At 40.4% G+C, this 18,444-nt stretch overlaps 1 protein-coding gene across 1 annotated transcript in view; it reads right to left on the reverse strand.

Annotated features, from left to right (window-relative positions):
* Positions 1-6,787: 6,787 nt before the first annotated feature.
* ube3c (ubiquitin protein ligase E3C) overlaps positions 6,788-18,444 on the reverse strand; it is a 28,779-nt gene continuing 17,122 nt past the window's right edge. Inside the window, exons 18-24 of the mRNA XM_063483497.1 lie at positions 18,076-18,208; positions 15,056-15,303; positions 12,016-12,228; positions 9,893-10,081; positions 9,739-9,805; positions 9,481-9,611; positions 6,788-7,900 (exon numbers count right to left, since the gene is read on the reverse strand). Of these exons, the coding sequence (XP_063339567.1) occupies positions 7,730-7,900; positions 9,481-9,611; positions 9,739-9,805; positions 9,893-10,081; positions 12,016-12,228; positions 15,056-15,303; positions 18,076-18,208 (1,152 nt within the window). The 3' untranslated portion in view covers positions 6,788-7,729. The remainder of the gene's footprint in view (positions 7,901-9,480; positions 9,612-9,738; positions 9,806-9,892; positions 10,082-12,015; positions 12,229-15,055; positions 15,304-18,075; positions 18,209-18,444) is intronic.

Here is an 18,444-nt window from a genome sequence, read left to right on the forward strand (position 1 = left end):
GCTGCTTTTAAGGACCGTCGGAAAAAAACTCACATGTTTTACTGCGGATAAAGGTGAGTTTAAAGTTAATAATGGTGCAATATATTATATTTACAGACAAGACAAATGCTGACAGCCTGTTTTTACCCTCACTTATAAGAGGTTAACGTGAAAAAACCTTGAAAAAGTGGAGAGCGCCCCAGTTACCCCATAGTGTCAAGGCCGTGCAGGGGCGTGTCCAAATGGGTGTCATGGGGTGGCCCCAGCCCAGGTTGCAATATGCCACCACACCTTTTGTTTTAGGGAATTAATTATATTTGCTGGTATAACATTTCTACTTTTGCTGGCCTGTTTCTAAGTCTTGATAGTTTAAGTCAAAGTAAAACATTTTCAGGTTGTTGTACAGTGTAGCTTTTCACATACTGTCTGTGTGAGGAAGAGGTCTCTAACCTGTGACTTCAGACTCCAGAGCTATATGTGGATTTTTAATCTACATTGAGTCTTGCTGACAGAAAACTAGATCAGTGTTAAATGGAAATGAACATTTGTTACTAGCATTTTAAATTTTGTTTATCAGTTATTGTAAAACTGTGTAATGTGTTATGTTTCCGCCACTGAAAAAAATATTTCCTGACTGTCAGAAAGAACTAAGTTAAAATTTTGACAGAATAATTTCAGTTATTTTCTCAATTTTGAGTTATTTTCTCCAAAAACTTTGATTTAGTAAGTCAGAATTTTGAGATGCTTAACTAGATGCTTAAAAAGTTTGAGACAATAACTCAAATTCTAAATTATATATGGCAAAAAAGTAGTTGTTTGTTTTGTTTAATTCGGGGGGGGGGGGGGGGGGGGGGGTTCACTGGCAGAAATAAGCTTCCATTTTGTGAATTTAAAACAATAAACAAATAATGTTTAAATATTTCATTACCAAAATGAAGTGAAATTAGTTTTGCTGATTTAAAAAACAAACAAACCTGTGGATGAAAGTAGCGAATGTAACAGTGCATGGATACATCTGTTTTCTTTCTCCCAGCCCTTTGTCAAAATTAAACTAAAACTTTGAAACCTAAAAGCTGAAATAGGCTGATTTTTATTTGTCTCATTTCCACAAACAAAGGTAGGTTTCAAAGTGGCCTTCATAGCATTTTAATTTCTCTGTTTTGCACTTTATTGTTGTTGGGGTTTTTTGTTTTTTTGTTTTTTTCTAAAAAGAACAGTTTTCTTTATTTTACTTTTATAAATTTCATAAGCACAAAGTAAAGAACCAAATTGTCTTAAAGAGAGGAAGAACAGTCAATGTGATAAACTATTTTAATTACAGCTATTACCAATGTTAATTACTGATTGGTATTTCGATCCTTGTCTGCATGTCGAAGTATCATTGAGCAAGACAGTGAATCCCGAGTTGCCTCCCTTGTAAGTGTGTGAATTATAGGGCAAAAGGTGCTTGAACAAATGTGTGAATGAGGTTTTTAGTAAGACAGCAATTTGAGTGCTCAAATAGGGTAGACAATCACTATGTAAGCACAGGTCCACATAGAGGGGTAAAAGTGACCTTCAGTTTACACTTGCTTTGTTTCTCAGTGACAAATGTTATTATTATCAACAGGATAACCTGAACTATTTATAAATGAGTAGGGGGAAAAATTTCTGCATTGTTGTAGCCATTTTGCACACTGAATGAGGGTAATCAGTCGAAACTGCCCTTGATGACTGCCATTGACAGGTGAGAGGATATTTACTAAAGGGTTTTGTTGGGTTAGATTTTTATTTGGGATCACTAGAATCTATAGGGTTTTTTTTACCAATTGAATAATTACTTAGAAACCTGCAGACATATCAGTATAAAAGAATGTGTGGAGGCAGCTGTAGACACGATAACTGGTGCCTGATATCGGTCACAGCCACCTGTTAGCTCAGTTCCTGCGAAACAAGCATTTTCTACGAAGATTGGGATTTGGCTCTTAACAGGGTCCATTCGTCTTCTATATGTTCAAGACATTCCTTAATACAATTCAGTGTTACACAGGTTACATTTCTCAAAAGCTAAACTAGCAAAAATATTTCCAAACATAGGCCCATTGTGTGATAGATGTAAACAGACTCCAGCTACTTCCCTTCATATGTTCTGGTCCTGTCCGAAAATTGCTCCTTTCTGGTTATCCTTTTTTGAAGTCATCTCTAAAGCCTATGCCTATAACATCTCACCTTCCCCTTGGTGGCAATTTCTCTGGTATAATGACTGCTGCTCCCCCTGCCCGTTTACAGAGGGTCATTGCCTTTTCGTCATTATTAGCAAGACGCCTGATTTTATTTACTAAAATCTACTACTGCTCCACCACTGGATAAAGGATGTTATGCAAAATGTCAAGCTGGAAAAAATCAGATGTACTCTCAACTGATCCATCAGCAAATTCCACACAACATGGGACCCTCTGATAGCATACGTCAACAATCTACCTGGTCTGGAACTGAATGTTTTTGTCTGCCCTAGAACAGTCCTGTGAAAACAAATAAGAGGTGCACCTTTTTTTTCTTCTTATCTTGGTGTTGTCTTTCTTTATGATTTGTGGGGATTGTTGTTTTTTGGTTATCTGTAAAATAATACGAATGTTCTGTATGATAATTGGAAAACTACAAAAAAAGTGTTAAAAAACAAACAACAAAAAAAGGATTTTCTCCCCACCAATTTTAACCACCAGATAAATGCACATTCCCATATAAAACTCTGTGTAATCCATATAAAACTACATCTATACATCCATTTTTTTGAGCACCCATTTAATTCAAAGTCACAGGGTGGCTGAAGTCTATACCAGGACACCAGTCTATCACAGGACTAATCTGAGACTTAGTGCAGTAAACAATAAATAATAAAAAAAAATGTAAGACAATGTTAAAGAACAGAAAATAAAATATTAACATTTACTTTTTAAAATGTTTAATTTCAGTGTAGTTTTCATTAGTGTCACTGTTGGTTTTCTTTTACATCAGTTGCAATATAGATAGTATTTGACAGACTGAGATTTAAAAAGTTCAGAAGAGATAATACAACACAAGCACTTGACTCACTGTCAACACATGATTGTTTGTGCCTCAGATTCAACAAGGTGCTAAAAAACATTCCTCAGAGTTTTTGGTCCATGTCAACATGATAGCATCGACAGTTGCTGCAGAATTATTCGCTGCACATTCCTCAAGAGAATCTCTCGTTAGCCCATGTCCCACAGGTGCTCTGCTGGATTGCAATCTAAACTGTGGAGGTAATTTGAGCACAGTGAACTTACTGTTTTCTTTAAGAAACCAGTTTGAGATGATTTGAGCTTTGTGACATGGTTCGTTATTCTGCTAGAAACCATTAAGAAGATGGGTACACTGCAGTCATGAAGGAATGGACATGGTCATCAGTAGTACCCAGGCAGGCTGTGGAGTTTAAAAGATGCTCAATTGCTACTAAGCAAGAACATGTCCCCCACACTTAAAGAAAAAAAAGTTTTCAACCTCAATAAACATGAATGCAACTAAAAGATATATAATAAAAGGTTTATTTATTCAAATAATCAATCATTAATGGAGATGTGCTTGGTATTAACTAAATGCACACTAATCAAATAATAATTTGACCAGATTCTATTAAATTTACCATTTTATACTGTACGTAAATAACAAAAATAGATTAAAAACTTACATGTAATCAAATAACTTAAAGGCACAATTAAGCCACCAGTGGCCTGAATTGTTGATACAAAGCAGGATGGAGCCACGATCTTATCTTTACCCCCCAAAAATGACCCTACCATCTGAATGTCACAGCAGAAACTGAGACTTTTCTCAGCAACATTTTTCATTTCATATATCGTCCACTTTTGGTGAGCCTGTGTGAACTGTAGCTGTGAACTGTCCTGTTCTTGACAGCTTCAGCAAATGGTGTAGTCTTCTGGTGCTGCTGAAGCCCATCTGCTTTAAGCCTTGACATGTTGTGCATTCAAAGATGCTCTTCTGCATATCTTGGTTGTAAAGAATACCTTTCTTCCCCTGTCTGTTCAGTTCAATTCAATTTAATTTTAGTTATATGGCGCCAAATCACAACAGTTTCCTTAATACAAAGAAAACAGAGAAAACCCCAACAACCATATAACCCCTGTGAGCAATCGTTTTGGCGACAGTGGTAAGGAAAACATTTTCCAAAATATTTTAACAGGAAGAAACCTCCAGCAGGGAGGGTCGTCATGTGCCGCGAGCGGTTGGGGTGAGGGGAGGAAGACAGGACGCTGTGGAGATCTAGATCTAGATCAATCTAGATCTGGAATCTGACAAAAACGAAAACTATAATTAAAACTTATTTTCTTTTTATTCAATTTAGTTTTTAATCATTGAAACGCTGAAATTTGAAAAGTCTGTCGTTTGTTTTTATTTCACGTTTTATGGTAATTTTGATGGTACCCGTTTCACCGAGGGACACCTGAAAGCAGCACGTCATTGAGCGTGGACAGCAGCGTCGTTGCGGTGACCTGCTCACACATCCGCGATGACACCCAACACCAGACCCCGTCTTTGCTGTTCACGCGCGCACAGTGGATGAAACGAGGCTGTCACGTGCCTCGCATATCCCCTAACAAACCTAGAAACATAAGAAGCGCCTTCACGCGGCATTCAGGGAGCAAAAGAATCAGACAAACGGCTTTTTGCGCCATCTGTCGTGCGCACGAGAAACATACGACCTGTGTCTCTTGTAATTATAAGCCTGATCTGAAACCATAGAGAGGGGAGGGACAGGTTTCCATATAAGCTCACCCGTTTTCCCTGCTATGAGAAGAGGATACCCACTACACTAGCAGTGTTAGAGTGGGACTTTTAATTGTAAATAATTCTCAGTATCACGCCTCTGCACGGGTGTAAGAGTTGGGCTGAGTTTGATATACTGAAAAAGGCTTAGTGAGCCAGGGCCTAGTTTATATTATACGATATTATAAGACTGTTTATAAGATATTATAAAACTGTTTGATCGAAACTGTCAAATGTAACCAGAAGAAAAGGCTCAGACTCAATTTTTGAGCTTATTTTTAACACTAAATCTCAACTATGAAATAAGAAGGTAAAGTTCTCACATTTGCATACTGGTTTTCAATATTTATTTATTTAAAAAAAAAAAAAAAGATGATCTCCTCTTGGGTCACACTTTAGAAATGTAGGCTATACACAGAAGACATAGCTGAGGAACTGATAAGCAGTGAGCTGAACTCATCCTAACCCAAAGAAGTCAAATAAAGCAGGGCGGGTTATTGCAGTTTCAAACCGAAGTGAGGCTGAAATTACAGGCCTGCATTGATTTTAAATGGAAGATGAAGGTCGTTTTTGCAGTAAAAGCTGGCTGGAGCTCTTGCCAGCAAAGGAAGACCCAATGAAAATGACAGATAGCTATTAATTATACTGGGCATTAAGGGCAGTCTGGATTTAATTAGACCCATTGAGCAGGAGGAATCACAGCAAAAATAGATATCATGCATAGGTCAGTGCTTTTCCATAATTTGAAAGTCTTCACTTAAGACTCTTTATTTATTTTCTCGCCTTTCTGTGATCGCCGTGACTGAATTTGACGTGGTAACAAAGTAGGGCGACAACAAGAATGAGACTTAAAAATCGATCAAATTTAATTTAAACTGCAGCCAAAAGGTTTCAACCACAACTCACATAAGCTTGGGCTGATCAGTCTTCATGTCTAGACAGGCAGAAAGGCAGCAAAGGCACTCCCTGTCCTGATGTACTGCTATGCCAAAGGACTAAAACCACATTTCCTTCACAGGCTTCAGTGCCAGGAGAGCCATATTCATAAAAACAAATGAATTCATTGCTTTGATATTTCTGTTATTGGTTTGTGACCTTGAAAGGCTTCCAGAGGGTCTTCAGGCGTTTTCAAAGTCGTTTCCATGCAGCACTAAAGGTTGACCACCAGGTGGCAATCTGCTACAAGAAATATGTTAGCAGAGACTTAACTAAGATCTTTTAATGCACAACCTGGAGCTATGTCCAAGTTTTTTTGGTCAGAGTGCTCAGTAAATGGCCAGTTTAAACCTCAGGTTTGCTTCCATGTTAATTAAATTCCATGTTTTCATGCCAGCTTCGCAGGGACACTCACTTTGGTATTTTTTTTGGAAAGCAGGCTACAATCCCACCCCCCTCAAATCGCCCTCAAGTGATTTTTTTGATGCTTCCTCGCTCCGCTGCAAGATAAACAAGCCTAAAAGCTTCAATTAGCCCTTAAAAATCCTATGAGCAAGCTCAAGTATGCTACACAGTGAAGATGATTCACAACATCCTGCATTAACTTTGTCAGTTATAATCCATCACTTGGTAATAGTCTTAAATAAATCTCATAGTAATTGAGATGAATCCCTCATTTCAATGACAAGTCTGGTTTTTAAGACCCAATTACCACTTTGAGTTCTCTGGCCCAGAGGATGTGCAGCGTATGAGAAGAGGGGGGCAGCGAGTTGGCTGCTTTGGCGGAGAAGCGAGGATGGAGAGATGGACTCGGTCCAAATAGGGATGGATATCTTCCTCAGGGGCTGCACTGCATCAGAGGGCAGGTAGATTTATGACAAACGCACACAATCTTAATTTGTGCTCGGCCCGATAATGCATCTCAAGGCCAGAATAGTTCTGCTCAGTGTTTCTTAACTGGATGTTTCTTTAATTATATGTCAGAGGCCATAAAACTCAAGAGGAGATTTTCCCACAAAGCACTGTTTTATGTCTTGGTCATTACTGTAAATTACAAGTAACAAGAAAATATGGAGGGAAAAAATCGAAAAGAAAAGAAAAGTGGGTTTATTTGTTTCCATACACTCTTATTTTTTTCAGCCTGTTGGTACACTGATCATCTGTAAGCCTCATCAAACATGACACAGTTGCTGCTTCCCCCCCCTAAAAAGCAAACTTGCAGGAGGAGGAAGGAGGGGGGGGGGCGTTCACCTTAAAGCAGACGTGTGTGAAAACAGAAACTCGTCACGCGAAAAGGAGAGAGGAAAAACAAACCTGTACAAATACTGAATAGATGAATAATACAAGAGCAGCTGTAAACATATACATATTCACACACACAAAAAAACCCTTCAGTGCTCCCCTCCCCAAACATCCAGCAAGACAAGTCATTTCTATTCTTCAGATGGCGTGTGCACACTTACTGTATCGTTATCAGACACGACGGTTAATACTAGGAATAATAACAATTCGAGAAATCACAAAAACCTGCAGGTTCACCGACCTCTACGTGAAAATTCATGACGGCTGTACACAAAAGCTCCTCCTGCCTCCGCAGCCCTTGGCACACCACAAAGTGGCTTTACAGTCCTGCCCACTCTGTCCCCCCAGTCTGTTGTTATATTGCCTTTTTTTGTTTCAACATGATGCCGCTTAATCTTTGGTGAAAATATTTCTCCATTCAGTTACACATTTGTTTGTTTTTTTTTGTTTTTTTTAATGTATGCACAAAATACCTTCTGCAAAATTTAACTAAGCTGCTGTTCTGTCTGAAGAATAAGAAGGGATTCAAGATTTCAAATGATTTAAAAGCACCCTTCTTTCAGTCTGTGGGGGAGCATTTCCTCACCATCGGCTTGGCACGCACGCACGCACGCACACACACAAACAGTAAAATCAGTCAGTGCATGGTTTGCTTCCCCTCGTCTATTTTCAGTCTTTCACCCCAAAGCCACTTCTGTGGCGTCCATGTCTGGAGGCACAGCTCAGCTCAGCTCAGCTCGAACCCGGAGGATGACTCGATGGCGTACAGCAGCTTGTTCCTCATCAGGTGCTGGTCGCAGAACTCGGGGAGCTTGAGCAGGTTCATGCAGGTGCTGGCGGTGGGCAGGCGATCCAGGTCAGTCCCTCCGTTGTGGATGCAGAAGGCCGGGTAAAGCTCCTGTTTATGAGTGAAGGGCTTCGATTAGAAACTGATAGAGAGAAATCTCTACATCCATAAGGCGTTTAAGAACCATGGAAATTAAAAAGAAAATAAAAATGAGGCGAGAAGCAACACGTGTCCGTAATGATCCCAATTTCAAAACCAATTCAGATTAAGCAATAACTGTCAACTTCCACAAGGGGATAAATGTTAAAAGAGAGACATTAAGTGCTAAGCTAATACAGTGGAAGTATAAATTTAGGAAATAATCTTAGTGCTTGAAAGGTACCGAGTGGGGAAATTATCCCACGGTTTGACCCTTGGATGAGACGCTGGAGGAATGGTCATTTCATGTTGTCTAGCTGGCATTTTTTTAAATCGAGCCTCTCGCCGATGAGGCCACCTCATCCGCAGGCGGTGACACGGACCGTTTCCATCACTGGACGGGCCAACGCACAAGCTACTCCGCCCTGATTTCATCCTGCTATTTAAAGTTAGCATAGATGGCTCAGCGACCACACTTGCCCTATTAAATGGCTCTTTAGGGGTTTGGCCATAATGACCCCATTTTTCTGACAATTACCGTATTAAACTATCGTTGCTTATTGAGAAAGTGTCATTACCGCAGCCATCATTTTGGGGGGGAAAAATGGAGAGTTTCCATCATCTTTTTTAAACGGCTTCTCCTGACAGAGCTATTTCTCCTCTAATGAATCCTGGGCCGAATCACGACAGCTAATTAAAGCTTAGCTGGCTTGAGCTGAGGGCCGGGTCAGGGGCCGCTTCCCTACGAATTACCGCCCTCTGCAGCCCAGAGACGAGCGGAGGCGGGAGGAGCGGAGTCATATTTATCAATGGTGGAGTGAAGGCAACTCTCAAACACAGAGAGGAGGAGAGCGTTGCTCCCCACAGCGCAAAAATCAAGTTTTCTTAACTGATGACAATAACAAGGAGTACTAAAACCAATCATATCATGATTACACCTTCTGGTTTGACAAAGTATGACATAAAAATTGTTTAATGGCTCAGAGTAACACTTTCTCCTTTTTGCTCCTATCTCAAACTACTTAAGTGTCCCACAAATCAAGTCAGTGAGAAAGCGAAACAGCTTCCAATTAGGAAATCATTTCAGAAATAGGAGGTTAGCGGTAATGATTCAGCAAACGGTCTTCAGAAGTAGATGGATGGAGTTTCCTTGCATATTAATCTCGCAGAAAACTGCTGCTTTCTGCCCCGTCGCGCAAAGTTGAAAAGTTCAAGAGGCTACCAAGTTCTGAGCGGCAATATTTGACCAGCCAAGGTTTTTTCAGCCAAGCCCACGCATGCGAAGTCGCAGACAGACTTCTTCAGCAGAGGAAGGTCATGAACTATAAAACAACAGTGGACGTGGTGATAAGACTCGGGTCTTATCGCCAGCTAATTTGAAAACGATCATTTTCTAAGCTGTTATCAGTCTGGGCATTTTCATTACAAGCCTATTAAAGAGGGAACACTCCCTTCTGTTAAGGCTGGAGAACCAGAGGATAATGGTGGGCAAGGCAAGTACAGAGAGAAGAAGAAGAGGAGGGGGGGGGAAGCGAGGGGAAAGTCCACATCACCTTGAAGCCCAGCAGCGGTGGTCTGGAGCAGCTGGTGACAAACTTCAGCAACTTGCGCTTTTCTTCATCTGTGAATCCTTCGACCACCTCCCAGAAGATCTGGATGACGGGGTGAGTGGCTGAATACCCGCCTGAAGATGACGATGAGGGTGTAAAGTTAGAACGGAATGAAATTTCTCAGTTCTATAAATGAGAATTTGCAGAAAACACAAAATGCAGAAAAAACATACACAAGAAAATAAAGCACTTTGTACCTACCTGAGTAGTTTGTAAAGTTTTTTAGGTCATCGAGACAAATTGGCACATGAGCCCCAGATATCAGAACCTTTAAGATGTATAAAGCATATTTTTAGCCTCTTTAACACATTTTATGTTTCTTCAGGTTCAGTTATTTATGTCACGTGTAGAATACCTGAATCTCCTGCTGGTCAAACATGCGCAGCCACTCCAGGTTGACCACATTGGCCAGACCCTGTCTGAAGGCCAGGCAATGAGGCCTGATCTGCTTGTTGAGCCTGTAGTCAGCCACCAGATGGATGTAGGCTATTCGGTTTGCCGTGGTCACAGGAATATCTTTGCCTCCAGGCTTCAGCTCAACCACCTGCATCAGAAGGCACGTGAAGCATTTACATGGTTCTTTCACAGTTCTTCAGTTTCTCTTTAAAGTTTTTCAGTTGCGAGGTGACCGTTCGAGTATTTATTTGTAGCATGCAAGATTTAATTCAATAACACAAAGGTAATTAAAAAAGGTAATTTCAGCGGCAATCTGATTAAAGCTAAGGCTCTCTCCATGCAAGTGTGAGGAGAAGTGCACTTCAGTGTTTCCAAATATAGCCTGACTACTGAACATCTGGTCCAATACAATTTGGCCCAGTGTTCTCTTTTCATTAGCTTTAGAGCAGTTAGCACTTGATAAGATGTGCTCGTCTCAGTTCATAAAGAGGCAGTGCGATGACATCATAGCATCGGCAGGAGTAAGAAAAAAAGAAGAAGTAATGTTCATCTTTTTCCAAGATGAAAAAGATGAATGAGATCTTGTGTTTTGACAATTAAATTACTCACATGTATAAACGTGACTTCAGAAACTTTATTTCCTCTTTCTTTTATTTCTAATAAATTGATTACAGGGGTTTAAAAAATACTCACTGCCTTTGTTGCTACTGCATTTCCTGCAAATACTGCAACACTGCACCATGTGGAAAGGTGAAAAGTTTTAATCAGGACGATCCACACGGCGGATTAAATCTCATCTGAAGGTACTGCAGGACTGAGTTTGCATTAATTTTCCTAATTTTAGTCAGTGTGTTATTTGCAGCTGGCCAAAATATGGATAACCACCTTTCTGTGTCATTCTACCTAAAGTGCCAGTTATCAGCTCAGACTCTTCCGGATGAGGAAAAATATGAACTTGCACTGATTTTCAGCATCACTGTCACAGATAGCTCGACTAAAATGAGCTCAACATCATCGTTTTGCAGTGAACAACTTCCAGCTGCCACGTTAGATCAGGTTGTCATGCTGGAACCAGTTCCCTTTCTGTTTGTTATTTTTCTCAGAAACCTCCAACACGTGGCAAACAGGAACGCCGCTTTTAACAATGGTCGTATGCAGACGGTCACAAAAACTGACCGATAAACACTTTACAGGATATTTGTTTAACTAAAATAAAAACTATTGTCTGAAACTGCAGCGGTGATGAATCAGCACCTCTGACGCATTCTTAACAAAAACTGATCGATAAGCTTCACAAAGGCGTTCAGTGCCGCAATACTCAAGCAGACCGCACTATAATGTAAGCGGTTTTTCTTGTGGTTTTTTGTGTTATTTTTCAGCTTCTACCTTTGCACTGCATGTGGTCTAACTTTAAGTTAATCATTTTCTGTCTTTTTCTCACTCACAGTGGATTCTGATTATGTGCTAATGTAAGAGAATTACTATTGTTATCTTGCTTGCTTTGGCTATCTCACGAGGGCAAATGCAGGGCAGACTGCTCCCGGGTGTGTGCCTAATCTTTCACAAATTGTTTTCCCTGTCGTGTTTGCGACCAGGAGGGCTGTACCGTGACTCGACCATTTCAGGTGTTTGAGAAGAGCTAATAAGACGCGCTAAGGCCCTGAGTAAACAGGAGCTCCGTGCAGAGTGCAGGTCTGGGCTTAGGTGACTCAGAGTGATGGTGGTTGTTCATCTCCGGAGCCTTGAGCTTTGGAGGGGGCGTGCTTAAGAGCAGCTAGCTGCTTCTGTCAGGCGTGTTGTGAGGTAATTTCTCGGGGAAAGGCAGGTGGAACGGTCAACAGAGCTGCTGTGTTCGCTGCACCGCAGCAGGGCTTAGGGTGACAGCAGTGACGTGCTTTATCTCTCTCAGAGCTGAAAAGTGGTACATTATGAGGGAAATGAATTATTAACGCCACAAAGAGAAACCAAACAGGAGGAAGGAGAGACGACTAAACATGACCAGGATACAAAGAGATGGAAAAAAAAAAGTACATGTGAATCATTTATCCTACTAAATCCCACCCTGTCCCCAACCCCGGTCACCTGAGCTTCTCCCAGATCGTTGTTGACCACGGTGAAGTTAAGGCCCAGCTCTTCCACGTCACCCTCGTAGCTCTTCAGGAAGAGCAGGTTGCGATACATCTCTGGGTCCAGGGAGGCCAGGTGGTGAATGTCCACATCTGCGCTGGTTCCAAGAAGCTTGGACAGGAAGAAACTCGCAAAGGGCAATTCCACCAGCATGTTTTCATAAAGCGCCTGCGGGAAAATGTTGATGTTAATCCCTTAAAGCCTGCATCAAGAAATAATTTGCCACGAAATTCTGTTTTGCTTTGGGGTTTTTTAATTGAGGGTTTAAACCTTCTGACAAAAACTCAAAATTGATTTTTATAATATTTTCTGCATTCATTCATTCTTCATTCATACCTTTACCGCACCAAATCCATTCAAGTTTAGCAGTAAGCAACAGCTCATTAAGGCAACTTTTAATACAGGGAGTTGATTCTAAATTCGATTCCAATTAAAATTTATTTCTCTGTATCAATCGTGCCCTCCCTCAGAGTTTGTCTTTTTCCAACCAGAGAAGCCAAATATATGCAAACTACAGTCCAGGTGAACGGGTACACTGTACCGTTTGGAAAACCAACCAAATACGTCCCTTCCTAAATTATTCAGCAGCGGACAGGTCCAAAGCAGATGTGATAAGGCCCTATCCACAATAAAGGTGGGCATTTTATCATGAGAGTCTTCGGAGATTTACTCACTTTTAGAGGCAACCTCAAGTGGCCATTTTTTCTTTTTGGCTTTTTTCAGCCTTTTTGTTTTTTAGTTTCATTGCATCAAACACCACAATTAAATAACTAAGAGCCTGCTTCCAACAGCAACCATAATGCTAGTAAGCACATATTAAAGAAAAAAAATAATAACAAAATATCACATTTGCCTGAAACTCCTAGCATTGAACGAAGTGATAGAGACTTAATCTGATCACATCTGAAAATACACAAAACAACCTACAGCAAACACACACGCTTCTGCTTCACCGGACTCAAACTTTATAAATGCCAATTCTCACCTTGACCTTAAATGCCATTAAGTACCACAGCCGGGCAGGTGAGTCATAAAACGAAAAGCTAATGTACTCGAATAGTCCGAAAAAGAGCCCATTGGAGACATTAAAATATACAGGTCTTTATAAATGATTGCGCTAAAAACCCTGACCGCATCAGCTAAATGGATTATAAATCTAGAGGATTTCCATAATGCATGCATCTTAAACACACACACACGCAAGCATAAATCACGGCTATTTTCTAAACACAGGTTAATTGCACAACTCCAAACATTGTCTATTTTTTATGCAAAATAATCCACTTAGCATTTCTCTCGTGGCCGCGACTCATTTCAGACCATATGCGCGGCGTGGCCCCTTGAAACCTATCAATAACACTTGTGCTGGGAAGAGGCAGCATTAAGTATATGGAAAAAACCTGTAGCCTTATTTTTTTTTCAATGCCATTTACTTTATTTATGAGTGTTTATTGCCAGAAATTGTGCCAAAATGACTTGGGCTGGAAAGAATTAATTATTATGGCCCAGGCCCTTTTAATATAAGTGAGTGCAGTGGCAACGCAATTAAAGCAGATCGCGGCACCATCAGGTGGAATAAATGCCAACAACATTGCAGGTGCATTCTGTTAGCTGCCAAATAAACTCCTTAATTTACAACATTAAAAATCAATAAAATTATAATGCCTTCCAAACGCATCTCTATCAATCAGCAGTGCAGAACTATCAGTCAGAGAGGAGACTGTGCAGAGAGCTGGTGTTTGGGTAGGATCAAAGCAGTTCACAAAGAGAAAAGGCCACAGCTGAAGAAGCTGGAAGAGAATCTTGATATTTGGACAAAAGCACGCTCCCATCTAGATTAAACGCAACTTTTTAATCTTTAGGTTGAAGCGATGCCACCGCAGCAGCAAAGTAACCTGTTTTCATGTTTTCCCATTTGTGGCTTAAATCTTTCAGCTTGTCAGCTGGGTGGACAAGTGAGGAAGAAGGATGATGGCCGGCCTCTATTCTGATGTTCAATCCACTTTCAGTGAGTACCCCCAGACAAGCCACTCCTGCCTGTAATACATCACCTCCACAACAATGGCACGCCTCGGACATTAATTAACAATATTAATCTCCTGTGTCCTTTGAGCCGCGCCGTGCACTGTGCACACTGCAGCAGCGGTGATGCAATCCCAATCTATATAAACGGTTGCCTTTTATCCAGGCAATAACGGCACTAAACAAATATCAATACACCTCTCAAGTGGCCACTCAAACGTCCATTTTTATGGAGAAAGAGGAACTTAAGGTAAGGTTAATTGAAAGTCAAATTCAAATTAATTTCCCACCGCCTAATTGCCTGAACCATTAGCTCCGGGGAGCACAATGTTGCAAGACGTAGGGGTGGGGAGCTTGTAACTGCTGATTGATCATGTCCCACTTCCACAGAATGCAGAGAAGAAGAAGAAAGGAGAGGAGAGGAGAGGGGTGGGGGGTTCAGAGCTCTGATAAGTGGACTGGACCATCCAGGGCCGAGCAAGAGAGAAGAGACCTGGATGTTCCTGACTGTAAAAGAGATCAAAATGCTATTACCACATGCTTTGAACGCTTATTTATGTCCTGTCTCTGACGAGCTGCTGATTTAGTGCCAACCAAATGTGATCACTACACAAACAAAAGGTAGGAATCATCGGCTAATGGAAGATCTAATTGAGAGGCGACCGCTTGTCATGAGGTAATTCTTCTCCAGACTGAGACGATACCCCCCCCCCTCTCAACAACGCACACCCCCTGAAGGAGGCATCTTGATAAACAATCACCACCACATGCATTAAGGATGATTTAGAAACATTAGGCTCTAATAAATAGTGCCATCAGGCAAGGAAAGGGGCAGAAAAACAATGCTATCAACAGATTACGCAAACTGCTAATTAATGAAAATAAAGCCTGCGCAAGTGCCAGATTTAAGTTCTTGACAAACTCCTCCATTATATAGGTTAATATTTCTTAGTGTTTTACTTTGGAGGCTCACCTTTCCGAGGATCCTGCCTAAGAAGTAGTAGTGTCTGGTGAACGAGTCTCCCACCAGCATCTCTGCAGCGGGGCTGGGGTACAGCAGGCCCTCGTTGGTCGTCTTGAAGAAGCCCTGGTTGGGGTTGAAGCCCGATTTGAGGAGCTCATTGAGGAACTCACGAAAGATCCCACCTCCGTCGATTCCCGCCTCATCCAGACCGTGAGCGTTCAGCAGGTGCACTCTGATCCTCTTCTTTAGGTCCGGTTCTTAAAAAAAAAAAAAAAAAAAGACACGGGACATCAGGAAGATTTCATCAAGGTACAACAAGAATAAATATTAAAGACGCTCTCTGATAACATTCATGGTCACAGTAAACTGAATTTATTTTCCCTCCATAAATGTCACCAACAGCCTCCTGAAGATCTCAGAGATTTTTTATTCTTCACTTCACATTACTTTTTATAGTAATTTCCAGCAGGGAAATTAATTGAGACACGCTGCCAGTATCTTCAGTCTAACAGTTAATGGTCATGTTGTCAGTTTTTATGATCACAAACCTATTTCCTACCATGAAATTGAGAGAACAACATATAAACTGAGGTTTTCACAACAAAGCTAGCTGCTAGCTTTAAAACAATAGTTTTAGCTTAAAGGCATATAAGGAAACAAACCATTTCCTGTGATATAAGCGGTGTGAGATTGTTATAATTCAGGACAAAACTGAACTCTTGCATCATTACTTTAAAGTTCGGTTTGACCTTGGTTACTCTTGGAAGTTAGGAGACTGAGTTTCTTGTAACTCTTCAGCAGCCCTGTGGATCAGCAGTCACAACATGCTGCTTTTTACATCACGTGTACACTGCAACACACTGCATTCAGTGTTTCTAATCATAAAAAATACACTTTCATATGTTTTTTTAAAGCTTAAAATCATCTGTTGTCTGATTTTTCCCCCCGATTAAACAAACTTTGCTGACTTATTTTCTAAGTGCTTTTATGAGCTAACAAATGAAATGTGACTGTGTTTACCAAACATGCCCTTCCTGGTAATCAGCTGGATGACCCCCATTGTTTTAAATACCCTTATATTTATGTAGTTTTATTTTGTTCTAAGCAGGAAATCAGTTTTGCAAGTAAAAATATAAACTGTTGTGAATAGAAACAATTAAATGCATATAAAAAAACAGTGATTAACACATCAAAGTAATCTATGTCTCACAGCAAAGGAGAAGAAATGAGCGGAGAGGCCCAACAACTTTCACAGAACTTTAAATTTGGAAAAGTTAAGATCAGAGTCCAGATTTTTAGGCCATTTTGACAGAATCACATTAGTGGAGGTTTGCAAACATTCACTTACATAACTTCCTCTACCTTCTTCCTAACTTTCGCCCTCAGTGACCTTCTGAGTAACCCTGTGAAACCACTTACACAGTGACTAAATTATTTCATATTCAGTGCAGCTGACAGGAAATATTCCTGTTCCATTTTGATGTCACCTTTATGTTAAAACTAAAACTTGAACATTTTATTGAGCTGACTGGTTCTATTTTTTTTAAATAATTAATAAAATTGCAATTATTTTGACTTGTTATTATTATCCATCTATTAAATATTAAAAGGTTCCTTTAGAGGGTTGAACTTATTTTCCCATCAGAAAATGTATAAACAGTATTAATGTATACACTTACCACCCACTGTTAGGGAAACTGCTCATTAATCCAAATATTTAATCAGCCAATCACAAGGCAGCAAATCAATACGTTTAGGCGTATAGGCATGGTCGAGATGACCAGCTGATGTTCAAACTGAGCGTCAGAATGAGGAGGAAAGATAATTTAAGTAATTTTTAGCATGGTGGTTGGTGCCAGACGGGCTTTTCTGAGTATTTTAAAAACTGCTGATCTGCTGGGATTTTCCACACACAGTCATCTGTAGATTTTAAAGAGAATGATCCAAAAAAGAGACAATATCCAGTGAGCAGTAATTGTCTGCATGAAAATGCCTTGATGAGGTCAAAGTTCAAAGGAGAATGGTCATGCTGCTTCAGGCAGACACAAATAACCACTCATTACAGCCACGGTAGAAGAAGAGCATCTCTGAACACACAACACACTGAAACTTGCAGCAGTTGGGCTCTCGCAGCAGAAGACCACACCAGGTGCCACTGCAGCTGTTTTCTGTCCACTAAGAAAGGGAAACTGAGGCTACAATTTGCATGGGTTTAGTATCGTGGATATGAAGCCGACAAATCTACAGCCACTGTGTGATATGGAAACATGTCAACATGGACCAAAATCTCAGAGGAATGTTTCCAGCATCTTTTTGAGTCAGTGCCGCAAAGAATTAAAGCATTTCTGAAGGCAACCCAGTACAAGCAAGGTGTACCTAATGAAGTGGACATTAGGTGTATATATTCCCACAAGTCTGAAGTGCTGTGCGTTTTAATCCAACAAACATATTTTGCACTAAAGCACTTTCTTGACCTGCAAAATATTATAATCAAATTCTGTAAAAGGTCATCTTTCAGAATAATTAATGTATGGCAATAAATCAAGACAGCTATAACGTATATGCACACATGAATGATATAGATCATGTCTTTATCCCAAGTCTCCTACTACTCTTTTTAATCAGATTGCTCCCTCTCGAGCACCCTTTCAAATTCAAACACAAAAGAGGTGACTTAAAATAATTGGATTCTGCTTTTATGCGCTCCATTATAATAATCGCGACCACAATTACGGCTTTACTGAAATTCAATACTCTGCACAGGAGGAGAGCCAACCTTCATCTTTGCTGCTAACCAAAACCTTGATCCTTGATATTAAGATTTTAATGGAGCATAACAAGAGTTTCGGGAACATTATCAGCATTTACTACAGAATGCCGCCTCATTTCTTGTGCTCAGAATGACGCAGCTGCTAACAGCACGTTTTCGATGATGTAATGTGCTATGATGTACTCGCTTCACATTTACCCACAAAATAATGCAGGTATTACAGTTTTCTTTTATTGAAACTGTAACGCGCATGCAGTACCGTTTTCTGGAGAGAGTTTGTCGTAGGCGTCCTCATATATGTAGTTGCGCCTGATGGTGACATTGATGCCGTCTGGGAACGGGCCGTCCCCCTGCACATCTCGCTTGTCGGCGAAGATTAACCTCTGGAAGATCTACAAGACAGACATGAACCCGGTGACAGGGTCAGTGACAAATCCTGGGAGTTATAAAATGTTTAATCCTGCTAATAATTTTGACTGCATTTCGATTGGGAGCTTTAGATTTTGAACATACAAACATGAACAATTCCTAAAAGCAAAGCGATGCTAACTAGTGATGGGTAAAATCCAAATATGTATCTGGATAACTGAAACAAATGGATTTTTGTTTCTCTACTTTTACCTCCAAT

Source organism: Pelmatolapia mariae, linkage group LG9 (genome assembly GCF_036321145.2).
Source record: "Pelmatolapia mariae isolate MD_Pm_ZW linkage group LG9, Pm_UMD_F_2, whole genome shotgun sequence".
NCBI classification, from domain to species: Eukaryota; Metazoa; Chordata; class Actinopteri; order Cichliformes; family Cichlidae; genus Pelmatolapia; species Pelmatolapia mariae.